This window comes from Chrysochloris asiatica, unplaced genomic scaffold, assembly GCF_000296735.1.
Source record: "Chrysochloris asiatica unplaced genomic scaffold, ChrAsi1.0 scaffold00205, whole genome shotgun sequence".
Classification (NCBI taxonomy): domain Eukaryota; kingdom Metazoa; phylum Chordata; class Mammalia; order Afrosoricida; family Chrysochloridae; genus Chrysochloris; species Chrysochloris asiatica.
In genome coordinates, this window is record NW_006408723.1 from 5,334,382 (window position 1) to 5,355,536 (window position 21,155).

The following is a 21,155-nucleotide window of genomic DNA, read 5'->3' on the forward strand; positions in this document are numbered from 1 at the left end:
GCTATTCCTTTCTCTCCCCCTCCAGTGTCTATTTTATAATATAATGCAAGGAAAACCAAGATTCAAAAGACAACCAAGCATCTTAACATTATTCTCCCCTTGTCCCCATTCCAACCATGGTTCGATCTCTGTATCCCAGAAACCTGTTGTTCCCAGGTTGTGCCTATATCATTATTTACCTCTGTCCCACTTAGCCCATTCAGACCTGTCTAATTGTTCTCCCATCTGCTTTGTTCTTCCATTCCCCTCTCCCTACTTGTATGTTGCCCCCTCCCCAGCACCCAAACTATCCTGTGTCTAATCCCTGCCCTGTGCTCCACCTTTCCCTCCCTCTCCTCACCCACCCCCAAAATCCCAACAATCAACAAAGAATCTCCCCTACCCCCCTTTAGTATGGGTTCTTTCCCTTAGTCTTTTATAGTAGTGATCCTATGCAGTATTTCTCTTTTTATGACTGACTAATTTCACTCAACATAATGCCCTCAAGGTTCATCCATGCTATGCGGTGGTTTGCAGCTTCCTTGTTGTTCTTCAAGGTAGCATAGTATTCCATTGTGTGTATGTACCACAGTTTGTTTATCCATTCTTCAGTTGATGGGCACATTGGCTGCCTCCATCTTTTTGCTATTGTAAATAGTGCTGCTATGAATATTGGTGTGCATATATCTTCTTGGATTGTGGCTCCTTTTTCTTGTGGGTAAATACCAAGTAGAGGAATTGCTAGATCATAAGGTATTTCTATTTTCAACTTTCTGAGGAAACGCCATATTGCTTTCCAGAGAGGTTGAACCATTTTGCAGTTTGGGCACTGTTTTGTGTGCTAGGGGAAGCTGCCAGAAGATCTGTTTGTCAGGAGAGGAAGGCATAGGAACGATGGTGACACACCCCTAGAGAAGATTAGAAGGCAAAGGTCCAGCAGGCCAGCAGAAGTTCATAACAGCTCAGAATGGGAACAGTGTGTTTAGACTAGACAACATCATAGAAGAGGGAAGTCTGGAACATGTTCCAAAGTACCTTGTAGGGAAATTAGATAGAATATTGGAAGATGAGATGAGAGAAAGCAAAGCTTCAGAATGACCTAAGTTTCTTGGTATTGAAACTCAGCTGCTGCTGAGGCTATGGTCTGGGTTGGGGGCTGGCAGGCCAAGGTGGCAGAGAACAGATAGGAATTTGTTCTCAGGTATGGTTATCATCACCTGGAAATGTTGGCAAAGAGCACTGCAGACCCCTGCATTGTAATTAAGTCCTAGAAGATTTCTAGGCACCTGAAAGTTTAAGAGGTGCTGACCTGGGTGATACTGGGATCACTAGGCTGGAAGCAGAGAGAAGTTACAATTACAGAGGGGTTCATGGAGCTGCTAAGAAGACCCTCTGTAGGAGAAGAACATAGTGTGAGAAAAGAGGATTTTAGATTTGACAATTTAAGGGGAGGGCAGTGCAGAATCAACAAAAGCATTGAAGGACTAGCCTTAGAGAGAAACAGAATCTGAATGGAAATACTCCTTCCCAAAGATACATCAACTCGTTATTTTTCCACAAATATCTTTTTTTTTTTTTTTTATCAGTAGCATTCTTAGATTTAAACTCTCTTAGACTAAAACTCTCTCTCAATTGTTGGACAAAAAAAAAATTAGTCATTGATAGTAAAATGCTATGAAAAGAACAGTAAGAAAATAACTTACTTGTGCTATCAAATTATGGTCAAGTTCATATGCTATTCGGGGCTCACTCAGGAATACTGATGTGATGGTACTGTCTTGAGAAGAGTCTATAAAACCAAATATTCTTGTTTTATGATCACTTGAGAAAGATGTTTCACATAAACATGTATGTGTGAGGAGCATTGAGAGCCTTATGCATTTCTCCCTGAATGGTACAAACGTTTGACACACTCACTGTTAGTGAAAAGGTTGGAGCTTCAAGTTCCCTCAGAGCCACCTTAGAAAAAAGACCTTCAGAAAAGTCAGCTATTGAAAATCCTATGGAGTACAATTCTTCTCTGACACACATGGGGTTGCTATGAGTTGAATCCATTCAGCAGCAGCTCGGACAGGTACTTTTCCCCTTCATGAACCAGAGGAGTTATTTTGATAAGTTTCTATTGATGATAGGCCCCTTTGTTGAAAATATACACTTCTTGGGAGACTTTCTCACAGCCACCAGTGAGAAAACATTTCCCTTTTGGCCAACCTCTTCTTCTCTCCTAAAGGAGGGTGTTTAAGTGTGTATTTGTTTAGTTGGAGAGTTATCTTTGCTATAATAAATAATCTCACCCAATGTGGAGCCTTCACTGATTCTTTAATATGGACAATACAGGTGGTAGATTATCCATGTTAAATGAAGTGGTCCAAATGTTCTGCTTCCTGTCTGGTAAATGGGGGAGCAGACAGTGTTCTGTTCTGAGGCCTGAGAGGGTGTGGGAGTATGTCACTCTTCATGCTCAAGGCAGTGGTGGGAAGACCAGTAGTGACCACTCTCATGGTTACAGTTGGTGAATAAGTGGAGTTATCATATTTGCTCTCTAGGCCTTCACTAGAGCATGTGAGTAAAAAAAAAGTGAACAATTGTATTTCAGGGCTGCATTAATAAATACCACAAACTAGGTGGCAAAACTTTATTGTCTCACAGATTTGGAGGCTAATAGTCTGCATACAAAGTGTTTAGATGAGACAGTGGCATAGATGAAGGATATCATGAACACATTCCAAAACCACTTGAAAGAAAACTGGACAGCTTATTGAAAGATGAACATGAGACAAACCAAGGACTTGGAATGACCCATGGTCCTAGGTACAGAAACTGTACTGCTGCTGAGGCCACTATGTCAGTAGAACCATAGTTTCTCTGAAGACTCTAGGGGAATATTATTTCTTTTTTCTCTCAATTTCTGGTGACCCCAGGGGTTCCTTGGCTTGGGGCAGTAAACTCTAATTTTCATCTTCATCTTCACATGGCCATCTTCCCTCTGTGTCGCATCTCTCTTTTTATCAAGATACCACTCATGCTGGATTAGGACCCACCTTACTCCAGTATGACCTCATGTTTACTTCATTACATCTGCAAAGACACTGTTGCCAAACAGGGTCACATACACAGGGGCCAGGAGGGTTAAGATTTGAGTATATCTTTTTTAAGGACCCAGTTCAACCTGTAATAGATTATAGCAAACAGTGGCAACCTGGAAGCTATGGGGACTCTGAAAGTCTATCACTTTTCATGCCACAGTCATGGGCCTGCTGCTGTTGTCACCTTGGGCCAAAGGTAGGCAGGCCTCTGACTTCCCTCACCAAATGTTACTTGGTAAATGAACAGGGCTATCACAACACTCCCCAAGGTTTCGATTCAACAAAGTCAGTTATTATATTGTACATGGAAAATTATTTAGTGGTATTTTTCACTGATAACACTGATGAGTGGCTTTTATTATTATTATTATTTATTATTATTATTTACAATTGTCTACATTTCAAGGGAAGCCATTGGTTTAAACTCATCCTATGCACAGAATCTGTGTGCCATTTACTGACTATCAAGATAACTTCTGGGAAGTCCAGTTTGCAACTCAACTTTTCCTTTTAGCATGGCAGTTTCTTAGAATTCAATACACCCACATACATATAAACAAAAGTGAATTTGGTCACTTTTGTCAAATGCTTTGTCTTTAAGTTAAATATTCCAGGGATGTGCTAGGAAGCTATACTTGTATACAACGAGAAAGGATTGTAACATTTTAAGACATCAGAGTCCTTGTGTGGACTTATAGGATAATTACTGGACTGCTAACCAAAAGCTTGGCAGTTCTAACTCATCAACCACTCTTCAGAAACCCTCAGCAGGGTTTCTGTGAGGCAGAACCAACTCAACACCACTTAACAGCAGGAATAACAGTGAGGGAAGCAGTCCTGTGCTAATAAAAGAAATGTACCTTGTGGCTTTGGTTTTCTTTACCTGATGTCCTGACCTTGTTTTTCCACAGCTGGTTATCTCCGTATATGCCCTCTTATTACTGTCAAGGGAAGAAGCACACATGGCAAGTGGTATGTCTGACGTGGCCAACAACCTGCCCTTCTTTTTTGGCAATATCACCCGAGAGGAGGCAGAAGATTACCTGGTCCAGGGTGGCATGATCGATGGACTCTATCTGCTGCGCCAGAGTCGCAATTACCTGGGAGGATTTGCTCTGTCCGTGGCCTACGGGAGGAAGGCACATCACTACACCATCGAGCGAGAGCTGAATGGGACCTATGCCATTGCAGGTGGCAGGACTCATGGCAGCCCTGCTGAGCTCTGCCTTTATCACTCTCAGGAGTCTGATGGTCTCATCTGCCTCCTCAAGAAGCCTTTAAACCGACCTCCTGGGGTACAGCCTAAGACTGGACCCTTTGAAGACTTGAAGGAAAACCTTATCAGGGAGTATGTGAAACAGACATGGAATCTGCAGGTAAGCCATCTGCTGGTGTTTTTACTATGGTTGGTTCCAATGTGTTCAGGATCCCTTTAAATTCCAAATGGTAACCATTCATATAGTGGGATCTCTAATATGCTAGAACCGACTCTACGGCACATAACAACAACAACTAATATGCTACCATCTCCTTGATTATCAACTTTGCCCTAAATTTGGCTTGCATAACAAGCATCTTTTTTCCTTTGAAAGCACAGTTGAGAGTATGTATGTATAAAGAAACAAAGAATTTGTTGCCATCCAGTTAATTCTGACTCATGTGGACTCCATGTATTACAGAGTAGTAGAGCTGCTCCATAGGATCTGCTTGACTGTAATATTTACAGAAGGAGATTTCCAGGCCTTTCTTTTATGGTGCAGCTGTGTGGTTTCGAACTACCAACCTTTAGTTTAATAGATGAGCACAAACCATTTGAGCATCCCGAGTGTAAGTCCCTTAATGCCATTATGTAGGTTTCTCCATCAAAGGAAATCACTGTTACCCAGTTCATGGTGTTCCCTTTCTGAGAGGCATCTATAGATACCTGTTTTTATTAACCTCACAGGAATCCTGCTATGCAATCTGATTAATGCTTGATTTTATAACAATATTGCCTTTTGCAGAGCATTCCATATCAGCACACACATAGCAATGTCAGCCCTCTGCTGCTTTTTGTCTGTACTTTTATTAATTGATGTCTATTGAAGCACACTTTCATTGTTTACAAATAATGTTGCTATTAAGTAAGGACTGATGATCTGCTTCTGTAGTGATTACAGACAAGAAAAACCTAGGGAGCAAAGTTCTACTCTCTAATACAGGGGCTTGTCAGGAGTTGTAATTGAGTCCTTAACGACTTACAACAGCATGCTAAGCTTTTATTACAATACTGCAGGGTAAACTTTGAGTGGGTTGGGTTCACCAAGTTAAAGGACGGTTTGTATTTTATGTGGATATATATTGACAAGTTCCAATCCTGAAAGATTGCAGATGTTGTAACAATTTACATTCTTGCCGCATTCTTAATGGTATTTAGCATCCTAAGTCAACAGGTTTGCTTGACAGTATCTTGCCTGGGTTAACCATTTCTCTTTGCATATCTCAGATGTATGTTCAATGCATTTTTGCTGTTTGAAACTACCAGCTGTTCCTCGGGAGAAAGTGAGGCTTTCTGCTCCCGTAAAGATTTACAGCCTTGGAAACCCTCTACAGGGTCACTTTGAGTCAGAACTGACTTCACAGCACACAACAGCAACAACAAACAGATTTATAACCGTATAGATTGTAGATTACATATAGTGACTCCTTTTATACTTTTAATATTGTCTGTCTTAAGATTATGAATTCAGTATTTTCATTGGCATCTAATGACTATTTTTGAGACTATCCTTTAACTTATTTTTTCTATTAATTAGGCTTTATTTTTAGAGCAGTTTCTATTTGAAAAATATAGTGAAGAAAGTATACACAGCTCCCATATAACCTTTGCCAGGGGCCAGCCCGACACTCTTATTGGAGGGGTGGGGGGGTGTCTTGGAGGGATGCATAGCGTCGGCGAAGAAATGAAGCACAAGATCAATGGGTCTTGATGAATGGTGAATCTTCTCCTCTCACATTTTATTTTTCCTCTTTTTCTCCTTTACATTTTATTTCTCCTCTTTTTCCCTTTACATTTTATTTCTCCTCTTACATTTATTTCAGATTCTCAAACAGCTTTTATACTACTCTATACCATCAATCTATTAATCATTCTTTTCAAAGTAGTAGTCTAAATCATACATATTAATCATTTCAATATAGAACATCAAGAGCATCAAAATCTTCCTTGTTCCCCTTTACGTAGTTAGACAATATCTGATTTCTGTAAGCAAACCTCATTGTTCTAAAAATGTCACATTAACCTTAAAACATAATTCTAAATCTTAACTCCTATTTCTACCTTCACCTATTATTTTCTATAGATTCATTAATCACAACATGTACCTAAACATTATTTGCTATGGTAACTGACAACACAGTTGTTTCTCATGATTGATTAAACAAGAAAAACAAGAAGCATCAAGTTTTGTAGTTAAGAAGAAACGGAACAAATTCCTTATAAAAACTTCTCTATGCAAAACTACCAGCTGCTCTGCGGGAGAAAGATGAGGCTTTCTACTCCTGTAAAGATTTACACCCTCGGAAACCCTGTACAGGGTCACTATGGGTCGGAACCGACTCGACGGCACTTAACAACAACAACAACATGCAAAACATCTAGTTGAATTTCTGCTTATGATCTATTACTATTCCCTTAGCCCTAAATTGCATTTTTAGCTAATTTTCTAGAGGTCTTGATGTCCCTGACTGAAACTACACAGAATGTTGAATGTAATCTTAAACTTGACCTGGCAAAAACTTTAGCTGGTTTTTCCTAGTGGTGAAACTTATTGTAAGTGTGAAAAGCATTCGTTAGGACTACACATGATTGAATATGGTATGAATGTGCCTAAAAACAAGTTTCAGATATTTAGTATGATTCTTACTAAGATTTTACTGAAAACTTTTATTATAAAATCAAGAAAATTAAAAATAAGCTGATTAAAACAAAGAGACAGAAACTGCAGAGATCCCTCCTCGGGGCCTTGCCTTCCAAGGGGAGACTCATTGTGGCCTTACTTAACAATGAGCACTTCATGCTTAGGGTCCTCTGCTGCTCTGCTAAATGTATTATACCAGATGTTGCTAAAGCTCTGTCTGACTTTTGAAAGATCAGACTCACTGCGCTAAAATCTATTTTGTTACTTGTAAATTTGAAGATATTTACAGAATATATAGTTTTTGTTGGTTTATATTTAATGAATGATAAATAGATAGATAGCATTTGCTCTACCTTGTTAGGGCTCATGTCTAAATAGCAATGATTTTTATGTCTTTAAAATATTTCTGTTTAGAGTTACTTACTCTTTCTCCTCTCTGCCTTATTCCTTGGAACCCCTCCCTGTGGTAGGGTCAAGCTTTGGAGCAAGCCATTATCAGTCAGAAACCACAGCTGGAGAAGCTCATTGCTACCACCGCCCATGAAAAAATGCCCTGGTTCCATGGGAAAATCTCTCGGGATGAATCTGAGCAGATTGTCCTAATAGGATCAAAGACAAATGGAAAATTTTTGTAAGTATTGTGTTGTTCTCTCCTATCTCCCTACCTCAAGACCTGTTTGAAAGTTGAAGCTTCTAATTACTGAACTCCCAGTGACCCTAGGGGGAGGGAGTTATGTACTATCATGTGACCTGCTGTGGAAACTCTGAACAGTAGCTATCACTGGTAGGTTACAGCTTGTATTTCACTTAGTCTGACCCTAAAGTGAAAACTGCTGCTCAACTGTTCCAAAAACAAAAATATAAGTTTTTGTCTTTATCAATATATTTAAAGAATTTTCCATAGACTTTACCACAATATCTCAGTAAGTTAAAAATAAAATTATCTTAAAACTCAATACTGTCACTCCTTTTCTATCAGTATGGTTGATTGTAAAGAACAGGATATGAAAATCAGTTTTTGATAAAATGGAGGATGACTATATCATTACACAACTGACACATTACATCATGACATAAGTGGCAAACCACTGTGAATCACAATCCAGGCAAGTTAACATATAACCGTAACCATCACAGACAACATTACTCTTGCCTTGCTCCTAGGCATATGTTACTGCCAGACATGTGTCCTTAACGTGCAGAATACTTACATAATAGAGTTCTTACTATTGTGTATTTGAAATGTCAGGTAACAAGATAATATGTGAGGAGTCAATATATTCTTTTTTAAAAAGTGGTCGTAAAAACTAACAAGCAGAGCAGGTTGACACTGCAGTGACTAGAATGATGGTTTAATGGATCTGGTGGGAAGGAAAAACATTGTAGTCCTTAGTGTATGCATCTGCCAGCTCTTTTTCCCTAAGGTCTAGATATTTTCTTAGCAAAAGTTCCCAAAACAAATTCCATGGGACTGCTTACATAGCTCTTTGGAAAATATTGTATAATCAGCAAAGTGACTAAGGCCTCCTGAGTTCTCACAGGCTAAGAGGTTTGCTGTTATGTTCTCTGAGGAACAGCTGCTTGTCATGAACCTATTTTTCTGAGTTACTGTCTTTGGCTGGTTTTCTAGAAAAGAAAAACCAGTGAAAAATATATTTATATGAGTACATGTATGCGTATGTATGTATAGACATATATATGTGTGTGTATTGTGTATATATATATATTTATTTATAAAAAGAGTCCTGGTGTGGTACTGTGGGTTAATGCACCAGACTGCAAAGCCATTTGAACTGCAAGATTAATAGTTCAAGCTCACCAGCTGCTCCTTGGAAACCCTATACAGGGTCGCTATGGGTCGGAATCGACTCGACAGCACTTCACAACAATATATACACACACATGTATATATACGTATGTTGTTGTGTTGTTGTTAAGTGCCATCGAGTCGGGTCCGACCCATAGCGACCCTGTACAGGGTTTCCGAGGGTGTTGTAAATCTTTACGGGAGTAGAAAGCCTCATCTTTCTCCCGCGGAGCGACTGGTAGTTTCGAACCGCTGACCTTAAGGTTCGCAGCCCGATTCGTAACCACTACGCTACCAGAGCTCCTTCCATATATATACATATATATATACATACATATATACATATATATATAATGACTATATATATACATACACACACATGTATATGTATATACATATACACACACACATATATGTATATATATAGTCATTGAGTGCTGTTGAGTTGATTCTGACTCATAGCAACCCAGTATAGGGTTTCCAGGGAGTGACTGGTGAGCTTGAACTGTCAGCCTTGCAATTCAAACCAACTTTTCAGTCCAGCACATTAACCCACAGTGCCACACCAGGACTCTAGATAGATAGATAGATAGATATAGATATGGATATAGATATAGATATGTTGTTGTCATTAAGTGCCGTCGAGTCGGTTCCAACCCATAGCGACCCTGTACAGGGTTTCCGAGGGTGTAAATCTTTATGGGAGTAGAAAGCCTCATCTTTCTCCCACGGAACCGCTGGTAGTTTTGAACTGCTGACCTTGTGGTTCACAGCCCGATTCGTAACCACTATGCTACCAGAGCTCCTTAGATATAGATATAGATATATTGATAGAGAGAAGTTTATTATCAAGGAAATGGCTTACAATTGCAGAGTCCCAGATCCTCAGTGAAAAAGAGAAAGAGAGCCTTTCCTGCACATCCATTATATTGGGATCAGACTATACCCTTCAAGGACACATCCCTTCAATTGATTGGCTGCTCATAGCCACTTATCATAGAATTAACAAAATCTGTATTCAGTTTCATCACTATGGGAATAAGTACACTCAACTGCTAAACCTCTGGAAATCCTGTCCTAGTCATATTGACACAAAACCCTAACAATTACAGTCCCCCATTGTCAACTTGACACCTATAAACTATATGCATAATCTCTACATAAAGCAAATTGTAGTTATATTTGCACCTAACATAATATAACTAAAACTCATACAACCAAAAATGCACTGGCCCCATTTTATCTTACATGCTGCAAATGAACAAAGCAAAAATATTTGATGTACACATATAAATCAAAACAAAAATTATATATTCATTTAATGCCCAAAAGACACATTCTGCAAGCCTGCCTCCTGCTCATAAGCGTACAGACCCGTGGCTGCTCTATTTCTCTATGCCATTGCCTCTGCTACTGCTGCTTTTCCAGGTGGAGATCCCGCACTCCACTCATGTTCTTCCTCAATGATGGTTCTGGGATCATCTGTTCCTGAAATGAGAGATAACTACACCCCCCTTTTATTTACACATCTTCTACAATTATACTTTTGACAATAGCAATTAATCTTATTAACAATTATGACTGAAATAATAAAATCCTATCAACATCATCCCCCACCTCCTTTTACTAGACCTATCTGGAAAAGAGGAAATCTGTTCAGTGGGGGTACTCCTTTGTCCCCTCATTCTAAAATTAAACATACCCATGAATTTTTGTAAGGCAGCCACTTTATAGACCCCCATCCCTAATTTTTCATAGCCAAGAGCTAAACTACCCATCCCTATCCAGAATACCAAGGAGATCTGAAGACTCTTCCATTCCAGTTGGAATTTTGAGCAACTGCATCCATAAGCAAAAGTCCAGTCCAACAAATTGTAGCACTTGACACTTGCTCACCATATCAAACATCTTTATCTTCATCTGGTCAGATTCTGGTCCCAACTCAGCCATAGCTATTCAAGCTAGGTCAAATGGGTACCAGCTGCAAAGCTGGGAGTTCATACACACATCCCTGTACTTCAAACCAGCTGGCCCGTTCACTGTCATCCATGTAGTTCCCAGTGGCTATGTCAGTGCCTGTGGGCTCAGGAATTCACACACATCCCTAAACTTAAGACCAGTCAGCCTTCCAGCAACTCTTATCTCACGGTCAACGCATGCCAATAGAACAAGCCCAAACTCAGCCCCTGTCATCATTGCTGCGTTTTTCCCACTCCTTCTCACAATTATACCCACGTGGTCTCCAGCGCATAAGACTCACCAGTTCCCTTTAACTTTCAGTCCTAGAAGATTTTCTCTGATAGACTGAAACTCAAACTGCCAAACTGTCAGATTTTTCTTTACTTTCTTTCAATCAAGAATCTCCTATTTCAGCAGTTCTGGGTTGGTCTATATGTCATTTCAAATGCAAATATACCATTTCTGAAGGTTCTGGATTCCACTTAAGGCTCCATGCTCTACAAAGGCTTAAACCAAAAAGCCTATTGTTTCCTGGAAAATTTCTAATTCCCCTTTTAGCAAATTCAATCAAGTATAGGCTGATGGCAGATTTATAAGATCTCTGTAAGCATAATTTCTAATATTAATTTCTATCTCACATGTATGTGTATTTAACAGTAGTAGGCAGTAGACACCAAATCCAAAAAGCAGTAAAAAACACGAACCTTTTAAAAACACTCAAGTTCAATCTTTTCTTCTACCTTAGATTAATCCCATTCATATGTATATAGATTTCAGCCTCTGATAGGGTGGATTCCAGTAGGCCTTCACCCCATTATCACCACTCTAGTTTAACCAATTTGCCATCAACTCCAGACAACTTCAGAAGCAGCAGCTCTCCCTTTACCTTGAATATGTTATCCCTCACATTAGAAACCCTATACAGGGTCACTGTGAGTCAGAACCAACCGACTCCATAACACTTCACAGCAACATTCATTTCAGCCATTGTTGTTGTTAAGTCCCATCAAGTTCTTTGGGACTCAGAGGGACCCTGTATAGGATTTCCAAGGAGCAGCTGGTGAGTTTGAACCTCTGACTTTGTGGTTCAAACTGACCTTGCAATCCAATGTTTATTCTACAGTGCCATACCAAGTATTACTCAGACATTACAGGTAGAAAAATACAAAACTTCATACTTTCATGAATTTGCAGCCATTGCAATAGATCCTGCTCCAGAAGGCAGCGCTTAAACCAAGTGGGAACCATGTCTGACTTTCTCTGACTCCACAAAGAGAAAAGGGAACCAAACTCAAAATCATCCTGTTAGAAATAAGTCCCAATTTGGCAAACAGACACTTGGTGAAACCAAAAGTGTCTCAGCAAGGCAAAAATTTACTTCTGCAGAAGGGTACATAGTGCTACAGGAACAAACCAGCAAGCACAACTGGTGGGCAGCCTGCTTGGGTTTTATCCCTGACTCAAGGCTGTGTCTCACATTATTGGTTAGGGTTTTGACTGCACAGTCTTATCTTTACCTGATTGGCTAATTTGAACTGTGCTTGGAGGGAGTGGGTTAAGGCTTGAGAAAGTTTGGAATGTCTTTGTTCCAGGAGGTGATAGTGCCAAGAACTGGTTTTGGACTAGTTCACAGTATGAACACAAGAACAGAGGAGTTTCCCTAAACAGCCTCAAAATGGACTAGAACCAAGCTTATTCTATTTTGACTCCTACCCTTTGAAGGGAAGTCATTTGTGCTCCTTTTTCCCACAAGCCCAAGGCTGATTCCCATGAAGTGGAGATCAGACATGCCTTTACCCTCTATCAGTGCCTTTAAAATTAGTCAGACTTGATTACCAATATAGAACTCATTCTTGTAGTTTTGTTTCTTTAGAACCCCCTCTTGGTACCACATGTTTTAAGCCGGGGTTTTTTTGTTGTTGTTATTTTGTTTTTTAAGTTTTTATTGTGAACTGAGTGATAATCTACATGGGAGAACATCAGCTTTACACCATTGTTTCATTGCAATGATTACATTCTCCTCTGTGCCTCATAATTCAACAGTATAACAGTATTTGCTTCCATTCCCTCTTTTTTATTTTATTTTATTTTGGGGGTAGGTGTACACAAAAACACTCAGGAATATGTAATAATTTAAACAACCAAAGTGCACATTCTGCAAGCCTATTAGGCTGGGTTTTTTAGAGAAACAAAACCAGTGAAATATATATAGAGAGATATATATAAAGAAGTTTATTACCAAGAAAATTGCTTACAATGCAGAGTCCCAGGTCCCCAGTGGAAGAGAGAAAGAGCGTTTCCATATGTACATTATATTTGGAGCAAACCAAACCTCTGAGGAAAATCTCTTCAATTGATTAGCCACTCATCATAGAGTTAACTATACCTGTATTAAGTTTCATCATGATGGTAATAAGTACATCACGTGACTGCTGAACCTCAGGAAATCCTGGCCTAGTCACCTTGACACATTGTGTCACAGAATCCTAACCATTACAGTTACCTGTTCCTGAAAACTGAGGCCTGGAGTCCTACTATTGATGTCCTGTGAAAGGGATGTATATAAGCTGTGTTCAGAGCACAGTTAGTCCCACATTTAATTCTTATATGACAAACCTGTCTTTTGTTTCCTCCTTGCCTTGAAAAATCACATTATCATACACCTCACTGTGATATGAGTTTCCCTCATCTCAGGGGAATATTGGGTTTATTCCAGAGGCTCTCAAACCTGGTGTATTTCAGAGTCAGTTGTCAGAGCTGATGATACACACGGTATGCTGCAGAGAGAGAGTTCTGGATTTCTGCACTTCACTGAGTCTCCCAGGCAGTTCTCCTTATTGGGTTCTTATGTTGTAATCACGTAGTAATATCTTGGCTCAGCACTGATACCTCTAATGCTAGTGTTCCTAGGTTTCTCCACTTGTGTTGCCTATACTTTATGCCCCCACCCTTCCTTTGTACACATGAGACCTTTGGAGCTTCTCTGTTGAGTAGTGAGTAGGGAATGTGTTTATTCAGGCCTCAGTCCTGACAATAGACAATGTAACTGACAAGTGGTAAGATCTGGCTTCAAAACCCAACTGTAGACCTCTGCTGTTCAACCTTCAACTAATGCCATAACCCCCTAGGTTTCAGCTTAGTATCTGGATCTTGCCCATTATTATCTTTAGCATGAAAGTAAAACATATACAAAGCACTCAGCATAACACTTGGTGTGGAATGGATCATCCCTCTTCAATGTGGTTCTGGCTTTTCCTATCTCCACTGCTTCAGTGCTCTTATTTCTCCATCCTTGCTGTTGTTAGCTGCCTTCATCTTAGCCCCAACTTATCACAACCCCATGCACAATGTTGTTTGATAGATAGACATGTTGCCTGATCCTGTACCTCCCCATGTTTAGAGTGTCGTAATACATCAAGTTTTCATTGGGTGATTTTCAGTAGTAGATCTTCAGGCCTTTCTTCCTAATCAGCCTTAGTCTGGAAACTCTGCTGAAGCTTTTTCAGCATCATAGCAACACACAAGCCTCCAGTGACAGGCTGATGGTGTCTGTGCATGAAGTGCATTGGCCAGGAATTGAACCCAGATCTTCCAAATAGAAGGTAAGAATTCTACCACTGAACTATCTTTGTACATATTCTTTGTTTTTGTTTTTCTGTCATTATTACTTGGAATTTGCATTACTAGATACTATAATGTTTTTAACAGAAAAAAATATTTACATGAAAACATTTTAGAAGACTAACATTTGGATATCTTAGTTCATGGCTATCTTGGTTTCCTAGGTCAATGCTAACAAATTACTATGGGTAGCTTTAAAAATCAGAAATTTATTGTCTCATGAAATTCAGAGCATTGGCTGGGCTGTAACCCTCCTGTCTCTTTTAGCTTCTGGTAGCCTTGAGAATTTTTTGTCATACTTGATGGATCCTCAGATGGTATCTTCCAACTTTGTGACCGACTCTGCTTCCTTGTCTGTCATTTTTAATATGGCACTACTCAGAGGGGATTGTAGTCCTGGTGTGGCACTATAACATCAACACTGGATTGTGAAACACAAGGTCAGCAGTTCAAACCTACCATTAGGACCCATGCTGCTATAGTATGACTTTCTTAACTTAGCTGTTAACATCTGCAAAGAAAAACCCTATTTCCCCAAACAAAGTCACATTTAGAGATGCAAGGGTTAGGACTTCAACATGTCTTTTTTTTTTTTTTTTTTTTTTTTATTTATTGTGAATTGAGTGATAGTTTACATGGGGGAAACATCAGTTTTATACTCATCCTATTGTATTCATTTCATTGCAATGATTACAATCCCCTACATTCCTCATCATTCAACAGTATTTGTTTCTATTCCTTGGTTTTTTTTTTTGAGGGGGGGACGTTTTGGATGTGCACCAAACACTCAGGAATATACAGTCATTCAAACAGCCAAAGGGCACACACTGCAAGTTTGCCCCCTGGCCACCAGCACTTAGCTCCTCTCTCTCCAAGAGTCTAGAGTCCTCAGCTGCTCCGCCTCTCCATGTCATCATCTGTGCCTCCATCTCTGGTATCACAACTTCTCTAAATAGGAGCCCACACTCTGCTCTCACTCTTCTCCTTGGATGGTCCCAGGGTCCTCCACTCCAGGACTGTAAGATCCACTACTCACCCCTTTTTGCTACAAAACCTTTACAGTTGTGACAATCGCAATTAGTCATAATAACAGTTACTCACTATTGAATCATGAGATTCTTGTCCCCATCTCCTTTCACCAGACTTATCTAGGCTCAACATGTCTTTTTGAGGGACACAATTCAATCCAAAACAATGGTATATTGCCCTCTATGAGTGTAAAATGGAAGGTTGAGTGACATGTTGCTGTGGTTGTGGAAGTTTCTTTAAAGTACAGTGAATGTGTTATGATCCATTTGTCCTTTCATATATTTGTGAATATTGATAAGTATTTTTATTTGGAGTATGTAAAGTTTGAAGTCCTGATGTTGTACTGTGTATTAATGTGTTGGACTGCAAAGTTGGTTTGAATTGCAAGGTCAACAGTTCAAGCTTACCCCAGAAACCCTATACAGCGCCAGCAGAAATTCCACACTTAACAACCACAATAATGTGAAGTTTGCCAATTATTTTTAATGTGGTCCTGATTTTAAGCTCTTTCTAGGCCCGGGCAGGGCCTGCATCAAGGAATAAAATTAATTTCCTGAAATCTGATTGCCTAAACTTAGTCCAGATTCCTTCATATGTAGAACAAAAATATTCAGGAATATGTTCTTTCTTTGGAAATTAAAGCTAAAAAGTTTCAGTGTATTGTTACAACCCAGTGTCAGATCCTGCTGTTCTCACATCGAGCATGAGTGGCCGTCCCTCCCCTAAGGGAGTCTGTTGTGCACACCCCAGTTCTGAGGGGTCACACTGGTCACTGAGTCCCCATACTTGTTTTGAATACTCCAGATATTATAAAATGTCCCCTTTTTAAAATGAATAGCCATGGCCCTGTAAATAAGCAAGATCTTGGCATCTTACAGGACTCTGATCTCTGCTGAGTTTCCTCACTTAGAAAATGGGGATGTGGCTGGATGGAGAGTTAAATAACAAGGAGATCTTAGCACTGTATTAGCTTTGTTCCTCTTACTCTTCTTAGGTTCTTTATCAGGTTCTCCTAAGGAATGTGTCTCATGCCTATTTTCCAGTTAGTTAGATAGCTTTTTTAGTCTCTAGACTGAGATTTACTGGATTCCATGGTTAATAGAAGTAGCAAATGCCAGGCACCATCTGGGCACTGAGAATAGAGAAATAAGTAAGCAACTATCCTTGCTCACAGAGTTGGGAGGAATTAGCACTGAATAACTGACAGAGAATCCATACTGTGACCAGTGGATGTTATTCTTAAGTGCCATCGACACAGTTCTGACTCATAGAGAGCCTATACAGGGTTCCCAAGGAGCAGCTGGTGCCTTAGAACTGCCTTCCTTGCAGTTAGCTGTCCAGTGCTTATCCTACAGTGCCACAATAGGACTCAGATTGAAGTAGGGAAATAGAATGTGAGGTGCAAGTACAAGGTTTCTATTCTATATTGGGTAGTAAGGAAGGGTTTAACTGAGAAGAGACACTTAAAAAAAGACCAGAGGCAGAGAGGGAGCCCCTGTGTCCAAGGGCCCAGTACATGAAGGGGTCGTGTGGTAGCAGTGCTTTGGCCAGCCACTACAAAGGCATCAGTGGCTATGGCAAGTAAGAAGAGAAAAGGCCAAAGGCACTTGAGGGTACTGGGCAGACTTTGCTGGGGCAAATCAATTAACATTCAGGAAGGTGAGGATAAAATCTGACTGTTACTCGGGTCCATCAGGGCTGCCAAGGGGTCTTAAAGGACACCCACTGACGGCCCTATGCACTTTCATACACATTGGAGCCAAAGTGTGGTATTCACTGTCAGTAGTGTTTTCAGACCTTTGTCTTCTCATGTTTGTAATGTTTGTTAAGAGAAAGCATGGCGTATGTGCTGGTATATGATGCTGGATGGCCCCAGAGAAGTACAGGCTGCCCATGGTTTCCTGCTGTGTGGCCCTGCTATATCCGAGTTTGTTGGACTGCAAAGTTGGTTTGAATTACAAGGTTTGAATTGGCTGTTTCATCAGGACAGTGAGAGCCACCCACTGACACTTCCTTTCTGAACCTTTGTCCTGATGGACTATGATCAGGGTCTCTGTCTTGCCAGGAGCCATCTGGGCACTGGAAATGGAGATGTAAGAAAGCAAGAGTCAAGTTCACAAAGTCTACTTTTCAATGGAGAGAAATATACTGTTGGGGACTGTAGGTCATCTCTATTCTCTGTTATCCTCTATGCAAGGCAAAGTCTTAGCCACAAGGGTACCATGTTGGTGAGCCTTTCACAACATGGAGTACTTTGGTCTGCTTCTCTTGTTTTCCTTGTGAACCTAGTGAATCTCACTTGCTAGCAATCAATTAAATGACCAAGTGTATGTTTAATAATCCTTGCGTTTCAGCAGCTGGAATAGCTAGATGAATATAAGGATGACTAGTCACTGTTCTCAAGGAGTTTGTGTCCTTGTTGTGGGAACAGATCCATAAACAACTTATCAGAATTCAGTGTAGTCGATGTTTGGTTAATGTCAGTGTAGGTAGACTTTTTCTATAAGTCTTGAAGGGCAGATAATCAGAGGACATATATTGTCAGGCAGTTCTTGCACCTGACACTTACAGTTTCTCACTGTTCATGGTTGTTTCTGCTTTATTTTGGCATCTTGGTATTGATACTTCCAATCCTCCTTGCCCATAGTTCCTACATAGGTGTGTTCCCAGTCTTCCTGATCACCCACTTCTACCACATTCCTCATGACTCCCACTTGACACTCACTGCTTTCCTCACCCCCACCACAGTATCAATTCAAACCTATTTAATTTAGTTCGAATTCAACAGCACATGTGGCACCTTTTCCTCTGACCCAAACTACAAGAAGCTAGGTTATACCTCACTAATTAAAGGGTACAGTTCTCAAGATGGCTAAGTAAGCCTAAGACTTCAGATGTTAGTGCAAGCTTGGGATACTCTAAGGTTCCCTCATTTCTGACCTGCTGACAACAAATTCAGTGGTTCTGTCTACCCACCTTCAGAGAATATTATCTCTAGGGTTCTCAGAGCCCTTAACTGCTGGCTTTCACTTTAGGTTTAATAATTTGATACAATGACTTGTGTAACTCAGGAAAATGTTATAATGATTACCGCTTTATTATATGAAAAAACATACAAAGGAAGAGACATTTAGGGTGAGGTCTGGGAGAACCTCAATATGGAGCTTCCATGTCTTAGATAGGGACATGCTACCTTCCACATGCATCTGTGCCTTTAGCTAACCAGGAAGCCCATGGAGTTTCTGTGTCCAAAGCTTTTACTAGGTCATATTACGTAGGCGTGATTGACTGAATCATGCCCCTGCTAGGTTGGGTTGATATCATATGGTCTGTCTTTCCGACTACCTACATCACTTCACTGGCATAAACCCTCAGGTATGGTCTTGAGGACTCATCAAAGATAAGTCAGTCATTGGGAAACTCATATGACTCAGGAATTAAGGACAAAGACAAATTTCTTTGCAGAAAGTTAAATTCTTCACCCCACAGTAACAGATTTAAGTAAAGACTAATTATGGGGGATTGAAAGTCTACTTTTGCATTGCATTTCTTAAACGGATCAGTAGGATTTTACCAGTTTGATAGCATAATTGTTATTTTTGCTAGCTACCATGGAGTCCGTCCCTGACTCATAACAACCCCATGCACAATGGAATGAAACACTACCCAGCCCTTTGCCATTCCAAAGATCAATTGTGGACTGAACCATTAAGATTCATAGGGTTTTCATTGGACAATTTCAGCAGTAGATGTACTGGCCTTTCTTCCTGTCTGTCTTAGTCTGGAAGCTCTATTGAAACCTGTTTCATAGCATAGAAACACACAAGCCTCCGTTAACAGACCAGTGAATATTGTGCACAAGGTTCAGTAGTTAGGAGTCAAACCCAGGTCTCCCATGGGAAAGATGAGAATTCTATCACTGAACCACCACGGCCCCGTGGAATAAGTGCTGTTGAGTCAATTCCAGCTCTTAGTGACCTTGTATAGGGTTTCTGAGAAACCATAACTAGTGGTTAGAAATCTAGTGCTTATCATACAGCACATACCAGGACTCCTGGAATAATAGTTGTTGTTAAGTGCTGTTGATTTGGTTCCGACTCATAGCAACCCCATGTAGGGTTTCCAAGGAGTGACTGATGAGCTTGAACTGCCAACCTTTACTTTTCTGACCCTCACAATCAGTCCTGATAACAATTATTCACTATTGTATCACAAGAGACCCGTCCGCATTTCATTGCATCAGCCCTGCCTGGTCAATTGAATACTACTCACTGGAGATTCTACATTCCTCCAGGCCCTCTGGATCTAGGTTCCCTCTTGAAAGCTTGTAAACCAGTCACTTCTTGCCATTGTAGCCCCCCGCCCACCATTTTGGGTAGCCAATGTCCAAGTTGCCCATCCCTGTCTACTCTGTGTGTGGAGGGGGTGGGAATGATTCTTGATGTAAGGACTTGTTACCTCTTTTGAGCTACTGCTTCCATAGGTGTAGGTCAAGTTCATCCAATTGTATGAGAATACTTTTTTTTCCCTCTTCTTTTTAACTTCTAGTTGAGCTCTGATCATCCATCCAGTCACTGAAGCCAGGATAAGTGGGTATTATCTGCAAGTGTGGGTATTCTTATGCATATTCCCTCTCTTCTTATCAGCTGGATGCTTCACTCTCCACTCTAGTCCTCTCTGGCTATGTCACTGACTCTGGGCCCAAGAGTCCCCAGGTCTTGCCACACTGCTGGCCAACCAGGTCTTCACCTGGGTTCACAGAAGTCTATTGAACGTTGTAGGGCTTAGCTCACCACTTCATTGCTGTTTTTCTGTCACTTCCCCTTATCAGTGTCGAGCGTGGTCACCAATCAGAGCATGTATTCCCATTGAGTCTTAGTCTCGGAAGGGGGTTTGCACTGAGGGGACCCGACCACTTGCCTTGATGTTTCCTGGACAAGAAGTTGCTTGTTCTTGTAGTAACAGTTGGTCTGCCTATGTTGTTTTATATTTTTACCATAGGTCTTTCTTTCAAGAAGTATCTTCTGTTCTTCTAGCCACTCCATGTTGGTATGCTTGTTCTTTCAAGTGGGAATTTCCCATCTCTGGAGATGTGGATGTGGTTCAGGCTTCCACCTATAGTCTTATGTATTGCAGAGGCTCCTCAGGAAGCCTCCTTCACTGGGCACGTTGTAGTCCCATTTTAGGTATTCCAATCAGTTATAGACAGAAGACGGACTTACAAGCTTTCTATGGTAATGCTTTTCACTATTCCTTTCTCTTCCGCTACAGTATGTATTTTATAATATAATGTGAGGAAAACCAAGATTCAAAAGACAGCCAAGAATCTTAATATTATTCCCCCCTTTTCCACATTCCAACCATGGCACGATCTCTGTATCCAATAACCCTGTTGTTCCCAGGATGTGCATATATCATTATTTACCTCTGTCTCACTTAGCCCATTGATACCTGTCTAATTGTTCTCCCATCTGCTTTGTTTTTCCATTCCCCTCACCCTGCTTGTATATTGCTCCCTCCCTAGCACCCAAACTATCCTGTGTCTAATCCCTGCCCTGTGCTCCACCTTCCCCTCCCTCCCCTCACCCACCCCTAACATCCCAATAGTCAACAAAGAATCCCTACCCCCACCCCCCTTTAGTATGGGTTCTTTCCCATAGTCTTTTACAGTAGTGGTCCTATGCAGTATTTCTCTTTTTGTGACTGACTAATTTCACTCAACATAATGCCCTCAAGGTTCATCCATATTATGCTGTGGCTTGCAGCTTCCTTGTT

General features: G+C 40.5%; 1 protein-coding gene across 1 annotated transcript in view; it reads left to right on the plus strand.

Moving 5' to 3' along the window:
* Nucleotides 1-4,036: 4,036 nt before the first annotated feature.
* Nucleotides 4,037-21,155, plus strand: part of SYK (spleen tyrosine kinase) — a 115,147-nt gene continuing 98,028 nt past the window's right edge. The window contains exons 1-2 of the mRNA XM_006872588.1: nt 4,037-4,441; nt 7,435-7,595. Of these exons, the coding sequence (XP_006872650.1) occupies nt 4,040-4,441; nt 7,435-7,595 (563 nt within the window). The 5' untranslated portion in view covers nt 4,037-4,039. The remainder of the gene's footprint in view (nt 4,442-7,434; nt 7,596-21,155) is intronic.